Source organism: Cicer arietinum, chromosome 2, assembly GCF_000331145.2.
Source record: "Cicer arietinum cultivar CDC Frontier isolate Library 1 chromosome 2, Cicar.CDCFrontier_v2.0, whole genome shotgun sequence".
Classification (NCBI taxonomy): domain Eukaryota; kingdom Viridiplantae; phylum Streptophyta; class Magnoliopsida; order Fabales; family Fabaceae; genus Cicer; species Cicer arietinum.
In genome coordinates, this window is record NC_021161.2 from 2,285,626 (window position 1) to 2,308,636 (window position 23,011).

Sequence of the window (23,011 nt, forward strand, 5' to 3'; positions counted from 1 at the left end):
ATGCAAAAGATGTAGTTTGCACATGATTGACGGTAATCTAATATCTGCTTTTGCTAAGAGATGGCACGCAGAGGCTAGCTCATTTCATCTGCCATTATGTGAAATGACTATTACTTTTGACGATGTTATGGGGTCTTTGGGGCATTCTATGTTATGAAGAGTTTTTCACACCTCCCGCTAATGTCATCGAAGATTTGGCAATTGTTGTTGCTGTTGAGTTATTGGGAGTTGATTATGATGAAGTTTTAACCGAAACTAGGACCAATAGAGGTGCCTCATATAGTTTTGAGTGGTTGCAACTTGCAAGCTGTATTTTTTAAGCAACTTAGTGAAGGACGATATGACTGTGTAGCGAGGGTATACCTACTTCATTTGGTATGGTGTACCATTCTAGCTGATAAAATTTTTACCCTTGTATGTGCAAAATATTTGTTTCTTTTTCAAGACCTTGATACTTGTGGTAAATAGACATAGAGGACCCACTGCGCTTGTTGTTTTATATGACTATCTTAGAGATGGTACACTTCCTGCAACGAAGTAGATTGGATGATACTTTTATCTATTTCAGGTACTATTATATTTGTTATACTTATTATATTGTTATTTGATAAGATGCTTATTTAATTTAAACAAAACCCAACATGGAAATAAGTGTTATCGACATTGATTTTACTTATATTTGTTATACTTATTCCTCATTGATTTTACTTATTATCGACACATGTTTGCTCAAATATTTGCAAAAGTTTCTAATACTCCTTCTCTTCAGAACAATAAACAATTTCCTTCACAACTCAAGAATGGGTTCCTGCATATCTTTCTTTAATATATATTGTTTGCATTTGACTCCAACATTTTTGTTAATATGAAGTTGACAAAGTAAATTTGTTGAAGATGGAAATACAACTTCAATTGCATTCATTAAAGCAAGTTATTTGTCAGTCACAATCACGTGAGAAAATAAGGTGTTTGAAACAAACAACTCTTTTAACTTCTCCAATGCCCAACAAAAGTTTTCTTGACGTTCAAAATTCATATAAGCAAATGCAATGTTAAATGTCAACCCAGTTGAAGTTACACCAATAATTTCAAACAATGGTAACCTATACTTGTTGGTTTTGTAGGTGATATCCATGATCAATACAAGAGGGAAATGTTCAACAAAGTTATGGAATCTGGGTGCGTCCAAAACATGTCCCTCACAACGTTGGAGTCTCCATGAGTCCTACTACAACAAACATACTTCTCAGCTTTAAGTAACTTCAACAAATGTTGCATATCAGTTCTAGGTCATTTCAAATTCTTCTTGTATGTGCTTCGTCGCGTGTAAATTTGATAGATATTAGTCACATTCTCCGTATCTTGATCTCTCAAAGATGACAAGATGTGTCTCGATGCAACGTGATACTTTGTCAACTCGTCAACATGTTTCTTATCTTCTTCTTTTAAGCGTCCCATAAATGCATTATTCTCAAAAATAGTCACCAACTAATCGTTGTAAATTCCATACATTAAACTAACAATTCATCCTTCAGTATTTTTCAATGGTCTCGATATAAGTTTAAACGGACAACCGCACCTTTTAGTTGAAGTACTTGTGTTACTTTTATTTGACTTATATTTTCAACCTCTATAACACCCAATAATTAATTTTGACTTCCTTCATCTCTTTCTGGTATCTACGTCAAATCGAGTAATGATAACTGTTACTCGATTTTGTCGAATAACCTCTATTGCCCATGATATGACAGCTTCTCGTGACTCAAAATTTTGATCAGTTGTGAATGCTTCAGTTAAATCTATACATACTAGTTGTATTTTCTAATCCCTATTTCAAAAAAAAAAAATTTAACATACCGGATTTTTGAAATTTCAGGTTAAGTATAATAACTACCAGAAATTTTAAAATTTTGAAATTTCTGGTAAAGAAATATAACTATCGGATATTTTTAAAATTTGAAATTTCCGATAAGTGAAATGTAACTACCGGAAATTTCATGGCACAAATTTCCAGTAACTTAATTGAATTACCGGAAATTTGAAATACGAAATTTCCGATAATGTATTTTTGTGTACTGAAATTTAAGGAAAAAAAATGTTACGTACCGAAAATTTGGTTGAGGGAGTGAGATTTTGAAGTGATTTTTTTTACTATTCAATGAATGAAATTTTTAAGGATAATTTTTAGTTTTTAACAAATTGTGGGGTACAAATTTAATTGGGGGTACAAAAGCTAACTTTCTTAAATCTATAGTTTATGTAAGTTTTCGGCCCAACCCAATAACGTCTGTTACTCAATTGGTCCAGCTTCATGCAAGTGGAGTAGCCTATTCTAACACATTTAAATATAAAGTTTATTTTTTGAAAAACATTTAAATATAAAGTTGATTTGATAATTAGGGTGAGAGAAATAAATAATTGAGTTATATTCAGGACAATAGTTGGATATTACTTTCAACATAATTTTTTTTTTACCCCATATCCCCCTAATTATACCTATACCCTCAAATAAGCAATTAAATGACCTTTTTGCTCTTGTTCAAATAATAAAACTCCAAAAAAAATTACCATTTCTCATTTCAAGTGTTCAGGAACTCAAAAGTGAGTTCTTTTCTAAACTTCCGAAGAACTTGAATACAAGTTTTTCGGTACACAACATACACTTCATAAAACTTTGTTCAAGTTTTCTGGTACAGAAGATATCTTTCGGAGAACTTTTTTCGACCTCTTCGATATAGAAGCCTCTTCCAGAAATCTTTTTTGAACTTCTCTGGTATAGAGGCTTCTTCCAAAAATCTTTTTTGAATATCTCCGGTACAGAAGCCACTTCCAAGAAACTTGAGGTGTAACATTTTCGATAGTTACCGGAGAACTTGAACCCCAAGTTCCCCATAAGTTATATTATTATTTTTTTTAATTTTAATTAATTAATTATAATTTAATAACTAATTATGATTTTTTTTTTCAATGGACGCACGAGGAAGAGACGATAAAATCATACGAATTACACTTGGCACTGATACTTCTACATCATCCGCGATGAATCCTCCAAAGAGAATTTGACCGACAACTTCAAGCAGAAGAAGACGAATGATAATTGAAGACGATCATGATGAAGATCATGATCAAGGATTTATCTTAGATGTGACTATCTATCAACAAGAGGAGCCTCCTATAGTATGTGACACTCTAACCCCAAAATAATATACATAAAAATTTATATGATATTTCTATAAAATTTGCAGTGGATAAATAAAAATATGTTTCTAAGAAAATAAAAAAAAATTATTTTAAATTTAGGATATCACGTTTCTCAAAATTCAAAAGAAACACAAACTTCTTTACTCCTATAAAATATTGCAATCTCAATAAAATTGGTTTAATACTACTTGATTTAATTCTAAAAACTTACTAGTCCTTATAAGGTTTTTATACAAAAAGTCGTTTCAAATTAAATAAGTAAAAGACAAATTTCAATATTTATTCCCAGTATCACCTATCAGAGCGGTGTTCCTCCCAAACTTGAACTTCAATAATCATTAGAAATAATCGATAAAATTTATAATCAATACAATTAATTACTTATATTAATTAACTATATAAAATTGATTTACATTATAGTCTTTTTGCTCTTTAAAAAAATAATTATTACTTTTAATAGTTTTAATCTATTTATCACAATTTTTGGAAAGAAAAAATTTCTTAAAATAAGAAATTACTTTAAATAACTTCTCATAAAAAAAATGATAACTACTTTTCTAAAAATAAATATTGATTTTTACTACTGTGGACAAATATAAAATAATTTTTTCTTATAAAAAATGAATAAACAAGAGAAAAACGAGAGACGGAAAGGAAGAAAGAAAAGGAGCGAAAATAGTTTTTCCGTCTTTGAAAGAGTGAACACAAAAATTTCCCTCTTAACCCAAATAAAAACTTAATTTCTACCGATTCTACCATCTTTTTCAATTCTGAGACTCCACACAACAATGAAGTTCAAAGCATTCCTAACAGAAAACGGAGTTAACCTCTTAGAAAAGCGATTCATCCCTTCCCTTGAAAAAACCGCCAAAACCTGCCACCTATACTTCACTAAAACCCACACTCTCTTCCTCCACAACCTCCTCAACGGCGACGGAATCCAATCCATTGCACAGTTCACTAAACAAGTCCTCTTCGATGATTACCGAATCTCAAGTCAAAACGACGACCGTATCGCATTCACTATCGATCTTTCTCTTTTACTTCGCGCGCTTCGTAGTTCCGTTGCTATTTGTAATGAATATTCTTCCAGTGCTGTGCCTAATCGTCTTCAGATTAAGCTTGTTAAGAAACTTCCGAGTAATTGTAGTGTTCCGACGCCGTTTCTTACTTTTGAAACGCGTGGTTTTAAATCTGCTGTTATTCAGGATATTCCTATTTCCAAACCTTTGTCTAGGGCTCAGGTTGTTGAGCTTCAGAGTGCTCTTGATATGGCTCAGGATGTTCCTCCAACGCTCATTCAGGTAATAATTTACTGATTTTTGGAGTTTGATTTGCAAATGTTGGTAAAATTTGTATCTCTATTAGGTATCGAGCTATGAAGCATGTACACAGACACCAGATACGACACTGATATGTATTCACTTGTAATAGTTTGATAAAATGGAAGTTATTGAATATCATCACGAGTTAATGTCGTGCTGGTGTGCACCAGATAGATATATCTGTCTTTGATTTGAAGTGTTGGTGCTAGATAGCTATAGAGTTTAATTGGGACAAATTAGGATGTTTGAACACCAAATATGCCCTTGTTATGTTCTTGGTTCCATGATAGAAAGTGTTAGAATTGACTTTACCTCGATCAAATGTGATGAAGCACTAACATATAGACACGAGAGTTGGACATGACATCAACACTGACATATGTAAACACTGATAATAATTTGAGAAAATATAAGTGATTTTATGTAAGTACACGTGTCAGTGTTAGACACTCAAACATGCCATTATTTTGAAGTGTCGATCAGACACTGATACATGCCTTCAATTTAGTGTCAGTGCTGTATAAATCAAATGTGATTTTAGGAATAGTATTATTGTTTTCAATTAAAAAATTGACATTGATGTTTGCATCCAACTTGGTTTCAAGATTGAAATTGTTAGAATCTATGAAACACTAACACTGACATGGATACCAGAAAGGACAAAGATACTGACATGTAGACATTGGTACTAATTTAAGAAGAGAAATGATCAAATGTAATCAACTAATCATATGTATGTGCCGTGTCAGACATTATACACACTTTCAATCTATAGTGTCGGTACCACATGGGTTGGAATTGATTTATCAATGTCAAATGTGATTAGGAATAGTAATTTTGTCTGAACCTGAAAAATGAATAGAAATTATAAGAATGTAATGCTTCAAGATATTTATAGAAAATGTAGTTCAAGGATCAAATCATTGAGAACAGATTGAGACCAAGAATACATTGAATGTGCAGATTTTTTTGAACAGCATGAATTCAACATTAACCAACAACCAAATACACTTCTAAACATAGTGGAATAGCTGAAAGAAGAGTGAAATGATTATGGATATGGTGAGATAGCTAAAGGTTAAAAACTTCCTAAGGGATGTTAGGCAGAAAGAGTTGCTGAGTGAGCAATTGATAACTAGTTTGATACTCCAGTTAGCCATTAGTTACTAACTTGTTCAAATTCTATAGTTAGCTATAGTTGTTAGTTAGTTTGATCACTTTCAGACTTTCAGTTATTTCAATCGTTTAATTTTCACTATAATAATGCAGGTGCCTGATTTGAATCAGTTGCTAAACTTAGTGGACCGGATGAAACATGTGGGTGATGCGGTGAATGTGTCCATAAGTAAATATGGGGATTTGACGGTGCAGGTTTCAACCACGTTGATCAGCCTTGGAGCTGAGTTTCGGAAGCTGTTGGTGATTGGAGATCAAGCAAATGCTCCATCTGAGGATCAAAATCTCAGTGCTCAAACGCGGTCCTCAAGGTCAATTTTAAGAGGAGATGCTCAATCAGTGCAGGTGAGTGTGAAGCACTTCGCCAAGAGTCTGCAGTATCACTTGGCCAAACCAGATTGTGCTTTCTATGGGATTGCTCCCCAAGGAAGTTGTTTGACAATGATATTCCAATTCTTCGTCCCTGGTTCTCGTGAGACTGATAAATCAATCAGCTTGCATTGCAGGCTTCCTGTACTTGACCCTGGTACTGGTTAAAATCTAACACTCCTTTGACTGTATGTGTAAATTCTTTCTGTGATGACCTTAGATGTTTATTTGGGGAAATGTCAAGTTGATATACTAACTGCTTGACAAGCTTTTAAATAGAACACCATATTGTTTTGATTTGTTGTATTTAAGATCAAGTTTATGCAACATCACTATTACTTGTCTGATTTAGCAAATGCTACTATAATTTGCCCTTTTTCTCTGTGTTTATGAAGTATTATAAGAATCACTTTAGACCTTGATTTATGTAACTTATTTTTTATGCATTTATGATGTCATTCTGTTTGATTGCCTCAACAGATTGAATCAAGAACCACATTTCACTTCAGTTATTAGGTTGAATCGATTTCCTGCTCCTCCATCTTTCCTTTGGGCAGCAGCTACAGGTGTAGGTGGTGTGCTTTCAACATGAATAGCTATCTTCATGCCACCATAGCAGAACCCCTTGCCGCTAACAAATTAGTAATTGCGAGTTACATTCTGTGGAACCACTTCTCTTCCAGCTCCAACGGTCCAATTCTGAAGCGGTTGATCATGGTTGCAAATTTTGTAATTAGTCTTGTTCACTTCCAGCTAGTTCATCTGGTACCTATCATACATAAAATCTGAACAAATGAAAGAGTTATCATCAGGTTTAAGGTAACTATCATGTTACAATAAAATAAAATTCAGAATCAATTTCAAACCACTTCTATTAAAGTTGCAAATGAGAGCTTCAACTTCAAATAATTTTGATTCTAGAATCAGTTTGTGACCGTAAGATGTCAAACATCTTCACATCTAGTTAAATCACATTTGACCGTTACAAACTCAAGATAGAATCCTTCAACTGTGGAACCAAATACAAAATGAATAAAAGATGTTTCGATGTTATTTGTGATCATTTACCATTTGACAACATGTCAATTTCAAGACATGCTTGGATTTAGATTCTACAAAGTTGGTGAGTTACAAATTTATAGTATAAGGATTGTTTGATTGTAGCAAATTCGTGATTATGTGATTGTAGGGAATACAAATACGAATCCTGATCTAGGTTTAAAGTTGCTCAAATTCAACATAGGACAAAAATACAATTTGTGTGAGTGTGTATTGGAGAGAGAGAGAGGGAGAGAAAGAGAGAATGTGCTTACATAGCCAATCACCATTGTAGAAATGCTTGCCTTTAGTCCATGTAGAGTAAATTAAAATTGGTAGTTCAACCCTTGTTGTCTCCTACTCTCCACTGTGTAGCAGAGGCCTCAGGCAACACAACAAGCACAATACAACGTGAAGCATCATCAACACTCTCTTTATCTCCTTCATGACTATTATGCAGAAACTTCTTTCAACATACAATTTTTTTTTCTTCCTATAGTTGCATAGTTCTATTCTTTTGACCTTCTTAGGAAATGTAGGAAGGAGCTTATTTTTAATTTTCCATTGACTTTCTACTTATGCTCAATTAAATTTTCAGTTGTGGCACACACGAGCAATTTGTTTCAAGTTTAAGGAAACATTTTTCTTTTTAAAGAAAATAATGCATTCTAGCTATGTGATTTTTCTTAATATGCCTAAGCCCACACAAGAAGCAAAAGAGTTAGAAGATTATCTTAACGACAACATTTTTTAAAATATTGATGAGTGTCTACCGTTGAATTATATGACTATAAATGTATATAAGCTACTCCCTCTAGTCCTTATCATTATTCTCTCACATCGTATATACATATAAATTTTTGAAGAATTTTTTTATGTATAAAGAAACATTTATAACTTTTAAATATATTTATTATAAAAATTACTTGTACACCTTTTTTTTTTAATATTATTAGTATGTATTTAATGTTTCACAGTTTTCAATAAAAGTATATATATAAAAATAGTCAAAAAGTTAAAACAATTAATGAGTACATTGATTTTGATGTTTTTTGTTTTTTTAAATAAGACCAGAGATAATATAAAATAATAATAATTTTTGAAGTTTAATATATTTCCTTTTTTTTATCCTCATTTAAAATGTTTGCTTTTCTTAGCATTAATGAGTATATTTAATGTCTCAAAATTTATTGGAGACTATCTAGAAAAACATCAGCAAAAGTTACAACAATAACTAAATAATTTTGTTTTTATACGAACATAGATGGAGTTCTTTTTTATATGGAAATATTTTCAATAAAAAGAATAGAGATGGAGTATTTTCCTTATTTTGCACAAAATCTAGATGGAGTATCTAAAACTTTGTCGTCATTACTTTTGATATAATATAAAACGATTCAACAATTTTATTGAACAAAAATCAGTCGGATCAGCTAAACTCATATTATATATAATAAATACATATATCTTAAATAAATAGGCAAGTTGTTCATTTTTATGAAATTAGGTTTCTAAATTGAGAAAAATAACGTATTTTGGGCCGGCCCACGAACACAAATAGGTTTAGAATTTTGAGGTTTGACCATTACACTATAAATATCGAAATACGTTACGAAAAGATTAGGGTTTAGAAAATTTCTTCTCGCAGCTCGTTTGTGTTCCCTAGCAATCCATCTACCACCCCGATTTTCGCATTCTAAATCTTAACAACCACACCAAAGTTCGTTTTTCTCTTTCCGATTTCTCATTATAGTTATTGAGTTCGATCTATATACTTTCCTTTTCCATCTATTTTTCATGTATATTTCTAAAATTGACTTATTTGGTTTGGATTTGAATAATAAAATCACTTAAATTTTAGTTTTGAATTTTAAACTAATGTATTCTAAGTTAATGATTTGATGAAAATTGTGAATGTGTGTTTTGTATTAGCAGGATGGAGTCGCAGATTAAGCATGCTGTTGTAGTGAAGGTTATGGGTCGTACTGGATCTAGAGGACAGGTTACTCAAGTTAGAGTGAAGTTTTTGGATGATCAGAATCGTCACATCATGAGGAATGTTAAAGGACCAGTTAGAGAAGGTGACATTCTCACCTTGCTTGAGTCTGAGAGAGAAGCTAGAAGACTTCGCTAGAAGAGTAATTGGGTTCCACTTTTAATTAACTATTGTTTGTTTATGATAAATCTGTGTTTAATTATATTATCATCTATGCTTTTGTTTTGTTGAGTTCTTCGAGTAAAATCGTTCAATCACTCTGTATTATGTTTTGCATGCCTTCATTGCTGTATTGAAACATATTTATTTCTTATTTTGACATATTTATTGCAAATACTTTTCATATGAAACATGTGCATTGACTTAGATGATTAATATGCTTGGAGTTTGGACACCTTGGGAAGGAGGTCCATGGTGTAAATTTTAAACAAAACACTATCGATTTTTGAACTTAAATACCGAATCTTTTAAAATATCTGAAATTAATAAATCTCAATTCTTCATATCTATTTCTATCACAATATCTCCTTAATTTAATTTTAATGATAGTTAATTAAAGAATGTGTTCTTAGTGTATAACTTAATTTTTTGCTAGTTAATTAAAGACAAAGCTTAATCTTATTATTTTATTTAGTAATCTATCTAAAACCTAGATTTATTACTTATTGTAAGACCTAGATCTGATACGAGAGATTAAATGATATTTATTGTTAAGTGTTAAATTGTTTTTATATTGACAACTAAACTACCACATCTTTAATGTAACTACCGGTTTAAATATATGATTGATTTTTGGAATTATCCGTTTTTGGGTTTTAGTATCTGTAAAATTGGTTTTTATTTAAACGAGTTTTTGTAATATATATAGTATTTGATTTTAGTTTTTTAATTATTAGAGATATATGGAATTGCAATAATTTCAATAAAAATCAATTAATGAGTCTTTGTAATATATTTAATATTTGATTTTAATTCTGCACTTATTTGAGATATAAGGAATTGTAATGACTAATTTATAAAAAAGTCAATTTAGTAATGATTAAAACAAAAGAACAAGGACTAAAATAAAAAGAATGTATATAGATTATATATTAAGTTATAAACAACTAAAATAGAAGATTATGCAAATTAGCAAGTTTTGAAGATAACTTTATGTTAACAATATATTGTCTTTTTTAATTAATATTTAGTGGTGAAATTTATACACACTAATTAATGTGATGAAAGAGGGATATTTTGAGTTTTGACTACATATAAATATCTACATTTACCATTTGAGATGTATTTATTTGGTTATTTTCAATAACCATTAATATCATGAAATAAATTAGAAATTGTAAGAAACTTTCCAAAACAAATATAATAGGTAGGTTTCTTAAAAAAATAAATAAAGGAAAGATAGGTAGGTTAAATTTTTGGATTTAATTTGTAAAACTATAGGTGTTTGTGCTCCATAGGCCAAAACTCTCTCTCTCTCTCTCTCTCTCTCTCTGTCTATATATATATATATATACATTTCATGCTTTGTTATTGGATGTATTCAAATGTAGTTCTTGGTTACTTTGATTTAATGAATATGCAAAATTATGATTTCAAACACGTGTATTAGATTATATATAAAATTGGGCAGTGCTGTTTCTGCTAAGCTGTTCTATATCTTAGGTAAGATTTTTCATGGGATGGAATATCAAAGATGCTCAAACTTAATTTCCTTGGTTGGGAGGAGACTATATGAATAATTGTTGATATTGGTTGGTTTAGAGAAAAATAGGTGACAGATTCTAATTCATGTTTTCAACATTTCATGTTAGAGATTGTATTTTGAAATGACAATAAGATTGATAATATCACATTAAGTCACACTGCAATTTTGACAAAACTTCACATTGTAGTTTCTATAAAATCACAATGACTCACCAATCCAAACATAGAGTTGTAACAACACAACAATAATGTAGAACAAAAAACAATAGAAAAAAATATTAACCCCGAAATCATAAATTTCAAACATCATTGTTTATACCTCATTGTGTCTCCTCCAACCTCCATTCCAATCTTTCTTTCAAGCTCTTATCCAACCTCTCTTCAAGGTGTTTCATTTTACAAACTTTAAAATTGATATTTTTAAAAATCGATTTCTAACATCAAACCAACAATATTTTCATATCATAGTTCATCCACTTTAAACCACTCAGATAGGGATGAAAACGGCAATAGAATTGCTCAAATAACTAAATCGTAATAAATAATTTAAACTTTTATGAACATAAAATTTAGGTCAAATAACTAAAAAAATATGTAAATTTTATGATTAATATGGAAAGTAAAATTCATTGATGCTTCCATCCACATGGATAACAAGGTCCTACTAGTCCAAAAGCACATAGACATAATAAATTCCAACAATTTCCGCATTCAGTTTCTCCAATAAATTAAATTAAACAAAAACAAGTTTGTCACATATTTCTGATCATACAACAAACAGAAATACATTACATTAAATTTTTGAAAATCAAACACCAAACACTACCTAACAACTAGAAACATCAATCACTCTTTAACCCCATTTGAGGTCAACAACTAATTCAACCAACCATTGCCACAAAAGCAAATAAATATTTCGTTCGAAATGAAATATAAACAAAAATAATAGTTAAAAATTTGACATATTTTGACCAATTTTTTAACCACATACATCAAACTTTCAATTATCAATTTTGCTTATATTTCATTTTAAAGAGTACAACACAACTTGGAAAAGTAACACCATTTGGCATTGTTTAAAGATATGAATAATGATAATGTTCATATCATCATTTGCAACAAGTTATTACCATAAATAAATGAAAGAATCCCATGCTGCTCCAATAGCAAAAACAATAGGCATTAGAAAGATATGTCCCTTAGATGAAAGGGTTGGTGCCAAAGATTTTATAGGTGAAGCTTTTGGTGGTGGTGGTAGATTTTCAACATGAATAGCTAATTTCATACCACCATAGCAAAAACCTTTGCCACTTATGAAATAATAATGGCGAGTGACATTCAATGGGACAACATCTCTTCCAGCTCCTGTTGTCCAATTGTGAAGTGGATGATCTGAATTACAACTTTCATAATCTGTTTTGTTCACTTCTAGCACATTCATTTGGTTCCTATCATACACAAAAACTTCAAAAAAAATTAAAGTTAGTGCTTAGTGTTATTATGTAATGAAAACAAAAACTTGGCAACATTTAGGGATTTTTTTATATGAAATTAGTAATTGTAACATTTAATAATTTAGAGATTATTTATTAGTGATTTAAAAAAAAAACAGAAATTGTTCTGTGTTTGTCTCCCGTAATGAATTTTTTTAAAAAAATAACAATTATAAAAAATAATTTTTATGAGAAGTTACTCAAAACAACTTTTTTTGAGTAGTTTTGAGATTTTTTCAGATTCTGATTTTTTTCAAATGTTGTAACAAACAAATTAAAATTGCTAAAAGTGATTATATATTTTTTAAAATTATTCTTTTGTAAAACAACAAATGTACCCTTAATCTTCTAAGCACTTTCATTGGTTGGATTGGAACTAGAAATTTGCAAGTAGACAGATACACAAAAAAATGTTGTTACTTGAAGGAAAAAAATCTAAAAGTTTTTAAAAAGTCTAAATGAAATTTTTTAAATGAAAATGTTTTTCTAAAAAGTCTAAATGAAAATTTTTAAACTTTTATCTTTTTTCTGTACTACTCTTTACTATTTATTGTCTCAACCCACTTAAATGATTATTTGAAAACAATAATAAAAAAAGAACAAAATTTTCTGAAAAAACGAAACTAAATGATTATTGCTTATTTGAAGTTATTGAAAGCAGTAAATAAATGTTTCTTAAGGCAATATCCAAAAGTCACTAGTTGGCATGACTTTGACAAAAATTAAGACCCTTATGAGTAATGATAAATCACAAGAGAAGAAATAACAAAAGTCAACATCTTGGTGATTTGCTTTTCATTTTCAAATCAAGCCATGAATTGAGGGGGAAATTGTATTATCATACTTCACTTTTTGCTGAAATATGGATGACACAAATGAAATTATACTCACAAATTAATTAATTAATTAAAATAAGACCAAAAAAAAAACTCAACAAAGGTAGAAATTAAGGGTTTATGTTTTATCTAAAATACTTAAACACATGAAAGACATGAATAAGCAAAAAAGTTTACAATCCATTAGTCAAAAGCAACAAAAAATTCTGGATCTGAGAATGCAGAACAAAATTTCAAAATTATAAAAAAGGATCCAAATTTTAATTTATTTTTCTTGTGAATTATATACTATGGACAAAAACTTAATTTAGATTAACATAAAAACAGTAACACCAAAAAATTATTCAGTTTCAGCACACAAAACAAGTTTCATGAATTAAGTATTTAACAATGGATTTAACATATAGTTCAAAGATTAATGAAAGCAACCCAAAAGATCCAAAATTAACCAAATCAAACCCTTATGCCTCTAAATAAAATACCAAATTTAGTATAATAAACATGAAAAAGTTAGCAACTTTACTACTTTAGGTTATTCTATGCTTGAACAAGTTCAGATCCAATCTAAATAAAGTATGAAAATTTAACTATTTATTATAACAAAAACTCAAACTTTAGAGAGAGAGAGAGAGTGAGAGAGCTTACAAAGCCAATCACCATTGTAGAAATGCTTTCCCTTAGCCCAAGTAGTGTAGTTGAAATTAGTGTTCCAACCCATTCTACCACCAACCATGAACCTTGTAGCTGAGACCATTGGTAACATGAGAAGAACAGAAAAACATAGAAAAAGAAGCACCATTGTTGGTGGAACTGATGAACTTAATACCCTTTTCTTCATACCCTCCATTGCTGTTTTTGAAGCTATCCAATTTTTTCTGGAACACTCTCTCTGTCTGTCACTTCTTCTGTGATGTTCTGTTTTTTTGGCCTTTTAAGGAACCCTTTTGTCTTCTTTTTTATTTTCTTTTTAATCAAAAATATTAATATTATTTTTGTGAGAGTTGTCTGTCCTTATTTTATTTTATGTTATTTTGTTTTGTTTATTTCATTTATTTGAAGGTTGTTGCTTTCTAAATCTATCATTCTATGCATGTTCCGAGTTATTTTATATTCCTTCCATTCAACAAGTCACATTTTTAAAATAAAAATTGGCTCAGAGAATTATCACATTTAGTTTTTTTTTTAAAGTTAATTTTAACTTCGTTTCTTAAATTATATCTTTTAATTAATATAACGTATATCATTGTTAATTTACTATTTTTTAATTTGCCGTTAAGGTAATTTAATTAAAAAAATTATTTATTATATTTTTTAATATATATTAAATGATTAAATACAACACAAAATTTGAAATCTACAAAATATTATTTTAATTTAAAACTCTTTTAAGTTTTGAATTTTTTTAAATTCAATATTCTAATTACCAATATTGGAAAGACCTTTCCAATTATTTAAGAGAAAAAAGAACTAGAAATAAGTGGTTATTCTATTCTTCACCCAAAAAGGAAGTGTTTATTCTATTTGATTTTAAATATAAAAAAAAATATTAAATTGAAATATATTTTAGTTTACCATAATAAATTTTGAATTTGATTTATTTATTTTATATTTGATTTATTGTTGTAAGTTCAAAAGAAATCACTTTTAATAATTGACATCACTCTCTATTAATAAAATAATGGTGTGTCACTAATTTTTTTGTTGTTGATGTTGATATATGAGTAGTTTATATGTAATTAAAACTAAGCTTAAGATGTGAGAAAGTTTTAAAAGTTGAAACTAGTAAAATAATTGATTAAGTACTTGAAAAAACATATAGAATTTGGATTTACAAATTGTTGTTAGTACTTAATAAAAATACGAATGAAATGGAGATTGATGTATGTTTGTTGAAAGAATATAATTATTCATTAATTATTGACTTATTTAATAAAATATTTAGATAATATTACATGTGAAGATATTTTGAGATATTGATTAAATATTAATAGGGATATCAGGTGGATCTTATAGATGACCAAAATGAATTGTTGGAGAGGAACTATGTTGAAGTTTATTGGAAGAATTGATGATATGATATTTATAAATAAAAATATTTAATAATATGATATTTATAAATAAAAATATTTAAGGCAATATTTGAATGAGGTGAGTGAAAAGGAAGAATGTGTTGGCCAGAGTGAAGAAAAATAAAAGAGATTTAGTTGCATAGTAACAAGAAAATGTGATGTGTGTAGTTAACTTTTTCAGTGTGATTAGTGGAAGATTGTTGTTATGGTTGATTAATGTTTTCTAGTGTTATTAGAAATACTTTGGTATACTCATTAATTATTATAGTGAAATTTTTTACTATACTAGGTCATGTGATTTTTATTTTTTCAATTTGTGAGAAGTTTTCTACGTTAAAAAGTGTGTTTTGTCACATATTTAATTTTTTGTCAATTATTGTTGGTTTGTGAAATTGTATTTTCTGTTTGATAATTTATCTGCACAAATAAGGGAAAATATTTCGCATTATTGAGATAGTTATCTTTAGTTTGTCCCAACAAAATGGTATCAGAGCTCAATTCATTTATTTGTGCATTTAAATGGAGGAGGAAAATAAATGTCCGAATATGATTAAACTCAATTCTTCTAATTACATACTTTGAAAGACTCTCATGGAAGACATGTTATACAATAAAGATTTGTATGATCATATTGAGGGTGACACTGCTAAACCCACAAATAAGTCTGACGCTGACTAGAAGAAGATGAATAGAAAGGTAGTGGTGTTGATTAGACAGTGGTTGGATATGAGGGAATATCCACATGTTGAAATTAAAATAGTTGCTAACAAAATGTGGGAGAAATTAAAAGAGTTGTATGAATGAAAGAATGTGCAAAATAAAATATTATGGATTTGGAAGTTGGTGAATATGAAATACAAAAATGGGGATTCAATAGCAGAGCATATGAGTATTTTTCAAAATACACTGAATCAATTGACAACGATATATATTAAATTAGATGATGAGTTGCAAACGTTGTTATTGTTGAGTTCCTTTCCTGGTAATTGGGAAGTCCTTGTTGTGACATTGACCAATTCAGCTCCAACTGGAAAGCTGAAAATGTCAACAGTTAAAGAGAGCATGTCGAATGAACAAACTTGAAGAAAGGAACGTGGTTTGATTGGTTCTTCCTCAGAGTCAGAAGCACTAGTTACATAGTCACGGGGGAGAAGTCAATCTAAAAATTTCCATAGACGCGACAACTCTAAAAGTCGTAGTAAGTCAAGAAGCAAGTCAAGGACTAGAAAAGAAGTGACATGTTATCATTGTGGCAAAGTAGGTAACATAAAATAAAATTGTCAGTTCCTTAAGAGAGATCAATCAAGGGAAATAGATGAAAAATGATAAAGATACAACAATAGTTGCATTCTTTAATCATGTTACTCTTAGGCGTGATTTCTTCTCATCTTACATTGTTGGTGATTTTGTCACGATAAAAATAGAAGATGAATGAGTATGTAAAATTATCAGTAAGTGAGATGTTTGGGTTGAAATTGGGATTGATTGCAAACTTCAATTAAAGAATGTTAGACATGTTCTTGATATTCGTCTCAAGTTGATTTTATTGAAAGCTTTGGATATTAAGGGTTATCAACTTACTTTGGTAGTGGTGGTATATGTAAAATCACTAAAGGACCTCTAATGGTTGCAAAGGAGCAACGTTTCACTTCTATCTATAGGATGTCTACGAAGCTATGCAAGGAAGAAGTGAATGCAATTGATGACGCCTCTTCTGATTTATGGCATATGCGCCTTGATCACTTGAGTGAGAAAGAACTCAACATAAAAATCTTCTTCATGTGAAAGGTACATCCCTAAAAACTTGCACTTATTATTTTGTTGAAAAACAACATAGAGTTTTTTTTCATAATATTGGTCCTCATATGAGGCAAAATATTCTTGATTTAGTTCTTACTGCTGTTTGCATGATGGATAGTAAATCTCTTGGTGGTGCATCATATTTTGTTACTTTTATTGACAACCACTCTAGAAAAATGTGGGTATTTCCTTCGAAATCTAAAGACCAAGTATTTGGAGTCTTCAAGCATTTTCATGCAAGTGTTGAAAGAGAAAATGGAAGAAAATTTAAATGTGTTCGATCAAATAACGATGGTGAATACAAAGGTCTATTTGAAGAGTATTGTAGAGAACATGAAATTAGGCTTGAGAAAATAGCTCCAAAGACACCTCAACACAATGATGTTGTAGAAAGAATGAATCATACGATTAATGATAGAATCAGATATATGCTCTCTCATGCAAAATTATCAAAATTGTTTTGGGGTGAAGTAATGAAAAATGCAGTGGATTTGATCAATTTTTCTCATTCTACTCCACTTGATGGTGGTGTTCCAAGTAAAGTGTGGACATGGAAATATGTCTCTTACCATCATTTGAGAGTTTGTAGTTGTAGATGTTTTGTTCACATTCCAAGAGATGAGAGGTCCAAGTTTGATAGTAAATCCAAACAGTGTATGTTTGTCAGTTATGATGATGAAGAATTTGGTTATAGATTGTGGGATCTGATTGCCAAGAAAATTATCATAAGCCAAGATGTGATATTTCTTGAAAACCAGATTATTGAAGATTTTGATAAAACAGATAAACATATATCAAATTCTATAAGTTACATTGATGTTGCGCCTAAGCCTCCTACAAAAAAAATTTATTGAGGGGGGAGATATACAGGTAGATGATGAGAATGTAACTAATGATCATGTATCTCACCATGATGAGCAGGTTCCAATTGAGCCACCAATCGAGTTTGCGTTGAGAAGATCTACTAGAGAACATCAACCTTCTCAAAGATATTATCCACATGAGTATGTGATGATCACTGATAATGGAGAGTCATAGTATTACCAAGAGTCTATTACAAATGTTGATAAAGAAAAATGGTTGAAGGTCAAGCAAGAATAAATGAATTACTTGCATGAGAATCACACATTTGATTTGGTAAAGTTGCATAAGGACAAAAAAACACTAAAAAAGAAATGAGTATATAAGATAAAAACATAAGAGAATAGTTCTCAACCAAAATAAGGACTGATATACCACAAAGGAAGAAAAAGAAGAACCACATATTAACAAGAAAAGGAGAAGTGTTACTAAGAAAACTTATATCAATTAATTATTATAGTGAATTTTTATAATAAGTCAAATGATTTTTATTCTCTCAAAAAAAATTTCCTTTAAAAATTGTAGTCTAATCGAGGAAAATATTCCACATTAATATCTGATTTTTCTAAATAGAATGAAATACACGTTACATTTAAATGTATGATTTCCTTATATATTTGAGGTGAGGTGCTGAGGTCCCTTTAATTTTAATGGGAAAGTTAGTTAGTTATCTCAATGGCACGCGTGAAGTGTGCCGCACGAAGTGAATTAGTGTTTAATGTTGTGTTAATCAAGAAATAAGAGTGATACCTCCTAAAGCTTTGCAAACTATTCATATAGATCCTAACCCAACTTAAAACATGAATGCATAGAGCATTTTTAAATAAGAACTTTAAATTATATTTTAAACATATTAAAATTTATCTAAAATATGACAATTGATAATGAAATTTTATTTGTATAATTAAAAGTAGATAAAGATAATTTTTATAATATTAATAGTGAAATTTTATTTGAATAATACAAAATTGATAAAGTAATTAGATGAATTCTTTAAAAAAACTTAAGTATCTTCCTAATAGATTCATGACATATTGATTAATATTAACTATCTTGATTATACTTGAAACTAAATTGTTAAAATATAATGTTGAATCTATTAGATCATTTTTACAGTAATAGCCTTGCATATATTTATATTGAAAATAATATTTTTTAAAATCTTAACTATAAACAAATTATTAATAATTTAAAATGGAAACATACAGAGAAAAAAATATAAATAATCCAGAGGGACATCCAAAATAACTTTTTTTCAATTTGTCTAGGACATCCAAAATTTCATGGCCTACAACTCTATTAAATCTCCAAAAGCCAAGTTAGTTAAACTTTTAATTTATAAAAAAATGTTATTTTTCTTTTCATGTTGGTTGATTCTTTGACCAGAACCATGTGCTTCATCCCTTTAAAAAGATTTTCATTTTCTTATCAATGAGGGTAGGGTGGTCCTGGTATTTTTTCCTAAAATTATGATCATGCAACAAGTACATCAAATAAGACACTAAAACTTTCACTATCTCATATCTAAATTTTAATTTTAACACAGAAAGTGTGAAGATTCTTGCCCAATCTATTTAGATCTTGCTGTGATCCACACATACAAAACTGTGAATGTTAAGCTATCATTTAATTTATTAGTTTTTTTATAGAAAAAGTACTTACACAAGTCATGTGATGTATCTTCATGTGTGTGATACAATATTTTCATGTGTGTGATACAATATTTTACAAAAAAAAAAATGTACTTATATTTTTTGGAACGTGATGAAATTATACTAGCTGCAAGGGTTAAATTTTTACACTCCTTAATGATTTTTTATTTAGAATATTAATTTAAACAACCCTGCCATTCAATTGTGTTGTATTATCTTTCTAATTATATGTTAAATTTATTTATTTATTTTTTGACATAAAAATAATAATAATAATAATAATAATAATAATAATAATAATAATAATAATAATAATAGTAATCATCATATAATAATTCAATATATAATTAGAAAGATAAATTATTTGATCATTAGTACATATGCTGTCTAATAATGAATATTTTCTTGTATTTAAATATCATATTATGTATTAAAATAAAGTATAGCAATGAATTATTAAGTGAAATTTATAATTAGTTTGATCTATTTTGTATGAATGCTAGTTCCACCGTTGAAATCTATATAGTTGTTTAGTTAGTAGTAGGGATTTTTGTTATTCAAATTAATCCAAAAAAAATTCCAAACTCATTCAAAGAGAATAAAAATTGAATAAAACTGTATTAATTAATCTCTTTAATGAAAATCGTTCAAATTGAATTAAATTTGGTATTAATTTTTCAAAGATCGAACTAAAATTGAACTACTTATGTAAACTTTAATATTTAGATTTAATTGCAATTTTAATCTCTCTATTATTATTAATTTACGGAAATTGTCTCTCTATTTTAAAAGTCAACAATTGTGGTATTTTTTTCAAATTTTTAAACTAAAAAAATACATAATTGATATATTTTAATGACGTGACATATAATTCTATATAAAAATCATTGTATTAATTATTCATATGTCATTAATTAAATTAAAATTATAAAAATTTCTAAAGTTGAAAGTTAAGGTTTTACCGCGTTTTATTCCAATTTTGTGGGTGTTAATCATTTTAAATTATCGCATGATGTCACGTTATTTAAAACTTCTTACGTTATCATCTTTTAGTTAAAAAATCAAACTGAAGGAACAAAACTGTCGACTTTTAAATAAGGAGACTAATTTCGTGAATCGATAAAAAATAGAAGAATTAAAATTGCAATTAAATTTAATATTTATTTATTTTTATTTATATGAGATATTACATTAATATATTACGTATTGGTTCTTTATTTTTTCTATTTTGTTAGCCATTTCATTTGTTTTAGATATAATTAATAATTATTATTGTATATATTAAGTTATTTAACTTATACTATATTATTTAACATAATATAAATATATAGTTATACATGAATAAAAATCAAATGAATTCATCAATCCAAATAATATTTGCTCGGATCAAATTAGTTTTGTTTAGAAAATCATTTAAATCGAAAGACATGGTATTTAAATCTTTAATCACATGATTTTTTATCTTAAAATCGATTTAATCCAAACACAATAACTCAAAATTAGTTACCTCATAATAGATTTAACCCAAATCGTTTTTTTACCTCAAAATTAGTCGGTCGTACTAAGTTTTAAAATTTGATATAATGTGTATCTTGGATCATTCAAAAAAAAAATTGTAAGTACATTGGAAGCTTTCACTGTCCAAAAACTAAACACCGTGTCAGGCGCACAAACTATACTCTTAGCCTGACAAATCTATCAACTAACTTAACAATTAAATAATTAAATCGTTCTCAATAAACATTTCAAAAATATATATACTTTTTTTATAAATAACATAATCTAATTGATCAATACACTTCCAAAAAAAAAAGACTTTCTAGACTCCAAAGTAGCTGCAAATTACACCAGACTCAACAGACTTTACAAAAATGGTCATCGATCAAATAAACCTACCAAAATGAAATATGGTCGAGACTTGAATCTACTAACAGCTTGCTACTCAGCTGCCTGCGAACCTGGAAAAATAAATAAATAAACAACATGAAGTGGTAAATCACAAAGACTTAGTAAGGAAACAACAACTACCATCAACTAGAAAAGAAACACAAAAATGCACGAATAATTGTTTTACAATCTTGTGCCGATTATGTTGTTCAGATAGAAATATTAAAAATTCAATTAATAGTGAAGCAAAATCAAAATAAATAACCTTAAAATCATCATAAAAATAAAGAAGTAAAAATACAAATTATTGAGAACCAAGAGACGACTTCATCTCATTGATAGCCCCTTCCTCTTGGCATTTCCCTTAGGGGTAGCTCCATCTAATGGATAGCCCTCTCCTCTCAATCCTGCAACGCATCAATTAGGGAGCTTACAACTCGTTGATAGCCCTCTCCTCCTACGGATGACATTTCTTATAGGGGCGGCTCCATCAAACGGTAAGTCTTCCTAAACAAAACGAAGTAACTAGGTGCACCTAACGTCGTTAACGATTTCCCAAACACGTATTTAAAATCATTTCTCATTTCATCGTAATTCATGAAAAACATATTCAATCACATAACAATTCAATATTTAAATACTTTTAACTCATACGTAAATGAAACTAATAACATATTATATAACAGACCATTAAAATAAATAAATGATGAAATCTAGATAAATTTCAAATGTTGTGTTTTCCAAATTTTTAAATAAATACTTAACATAGAAAATGAGTAAAATAATAATTATAGCATTATAAAAATATATGACGATGACTGTCGTCAACTTACAACTATGAAGAATCGACTACTTTTGTTCTCCAACAGCTCCTACAGTAGCCAACAGGACCTCAGCTGTCAAATCTGAGTATCAAAAATATTTTCAAAACTTTATAAAAATTATTCTAAAGTTTAGCTAGCTCTAGAAAACCATAAAAATTATTTAAATCTACTCTAAGCACAAAATAAGATTTATAAACAAAATTACATTTTTTTAAAATTTTTTACTAGCTTTTAGAGTTGTGTATTTACCTTAAAGAATATCAATAAACAACTCTTAAGATGGATACCCTTCTTCTTTCTTAGAACATAAACTCTAAGTCAAAAATTATTACCAAGAACTTGTGAAAATACGAGGAAGCTTGTTTAGGGAATGTATATCATTTCCATGAGTTTATTGTCACTTTAAATGAGAGGAAGAAAAAAAAGAAGAAAAGAAAAAAAAATTGAAAATGGGGTGGAGTGGGTAAGGTGAGAGAGAAAAAAAAAATGAGGGAGTGAGATGGAAAGAGGGTGAGAGTGAGTAAAGTTAGAATTGAGGTTAGATTGTTTTATCTATATTTATTTATTTATTATTATTATTATTAATTATTATTATTATTATTATTATTTTATATATAAATATATATATAATACTTAAATGTTAGTGGACACTATGCTAAATATTACATGACAACCCAGAGGTCAGTGATCTTCTATTGTCCCTATTTAAGAGAAAATAAAAAACATGAATGTAGTCACTACTTGTTTTAATTTTTTTTGTATTTGTCGTGTATATATATA

General features: G+C 28.8%; 3 protein-coding genes across 5 annotated transcripts; 2 read left to right on the forward strand and 1 right to left on the reverse strand.

The window, feature by feature from the left end:
- The first annotated feature begins 3,844 nt into the window (after window positions 1–3,844).
- LOC101499743 (uncharacterized) lies at window positions 3,845–7,124 on the forward strand. 2 transcript variants are annotated; one of them, XM_012712631.3, is made up of 3 exons: window positions 3,845–4,505; window positions 5,796–6,228; window positions 6,552–7,124. In XM_012712631.3, the coding sequence occupies exons 1-3, from the start codon at window positions 3,990–3,992 to the stop codon at window positions 6,554–6,556; spliced, it is 954 nt and encodes a 317-aa protein (XP_012568085.1). In that variant the 5' UTR covers window positions 3,845–3,989; the 3' UTR covers window positions 6,557–7,124. The 2 variants fall into 2 exon arrangements, with proteins under 2 accessions (XP_012568085.1, XP_004489432.1); XM_004489375.4 differs by lacking the exon at window positions 6,552–7,124 and having other exon boundaries at window positions 5,796–6,493.
- Window positions 7,125–8,690: 1,566 nt separating this feature from the next.
- On the forward strand, window positions 8,691–9,426 carry LOC101500054 (small ribosomal subunit protein eS28). Of its 2 annotated transcripts, none has more exons than XM_073364950.1 (2): window positions 8,691–8,829; window positions 9,045–9,426. In XM_073364950.1, the coding sequence occupies exon 2, from the start codon at window positions 9,046–9,048 to the stop codon at window positions 9,241–9,243; it is 198 nt and encodes a 65-aa protein (XP_073221051.1). In that variant the 5' UTR covers window positions 8,691–8,829; window position 9,045; the 3' UTR covers window positions 9,244–9,426. The 2 variants fall into 2 exon arrangements, with proteins under 2 accessions (XP_073221051.1, XP_004489433.1); XM_004489376.4 differs by having other exon boundaries at window positions 8,709–8,829; window positions 9,042–9,426.
- A 2,076-nt stretch (window positions 9,427–11,502) lies between these two features.
- LOC101500389 (early nodulin-like protein 17) lies at window positions 11,503–14,061 on the reverse strand. The gene is made up of 2 exons (XM_004489377.4): window positions 13,784–14,061; window positions 11,503–12,273 (listed from the first exon to the last, which is right to left on the reverse strand). The coding sequence occupies exons 1-2, from the start codon at window positions 13,983–13,985 to the stop codon at window positions 11,936–11,938; spliced, it is 540 nt and encodes a 179-aa protein (XP_004489434.1). The 5' UTR covers window positions 13,986–14,061; the 3' UTR covers window positions 11,503–11,935.
- Window positions 14,062–23,011: the final 8,950 nt, after the last annotated feature.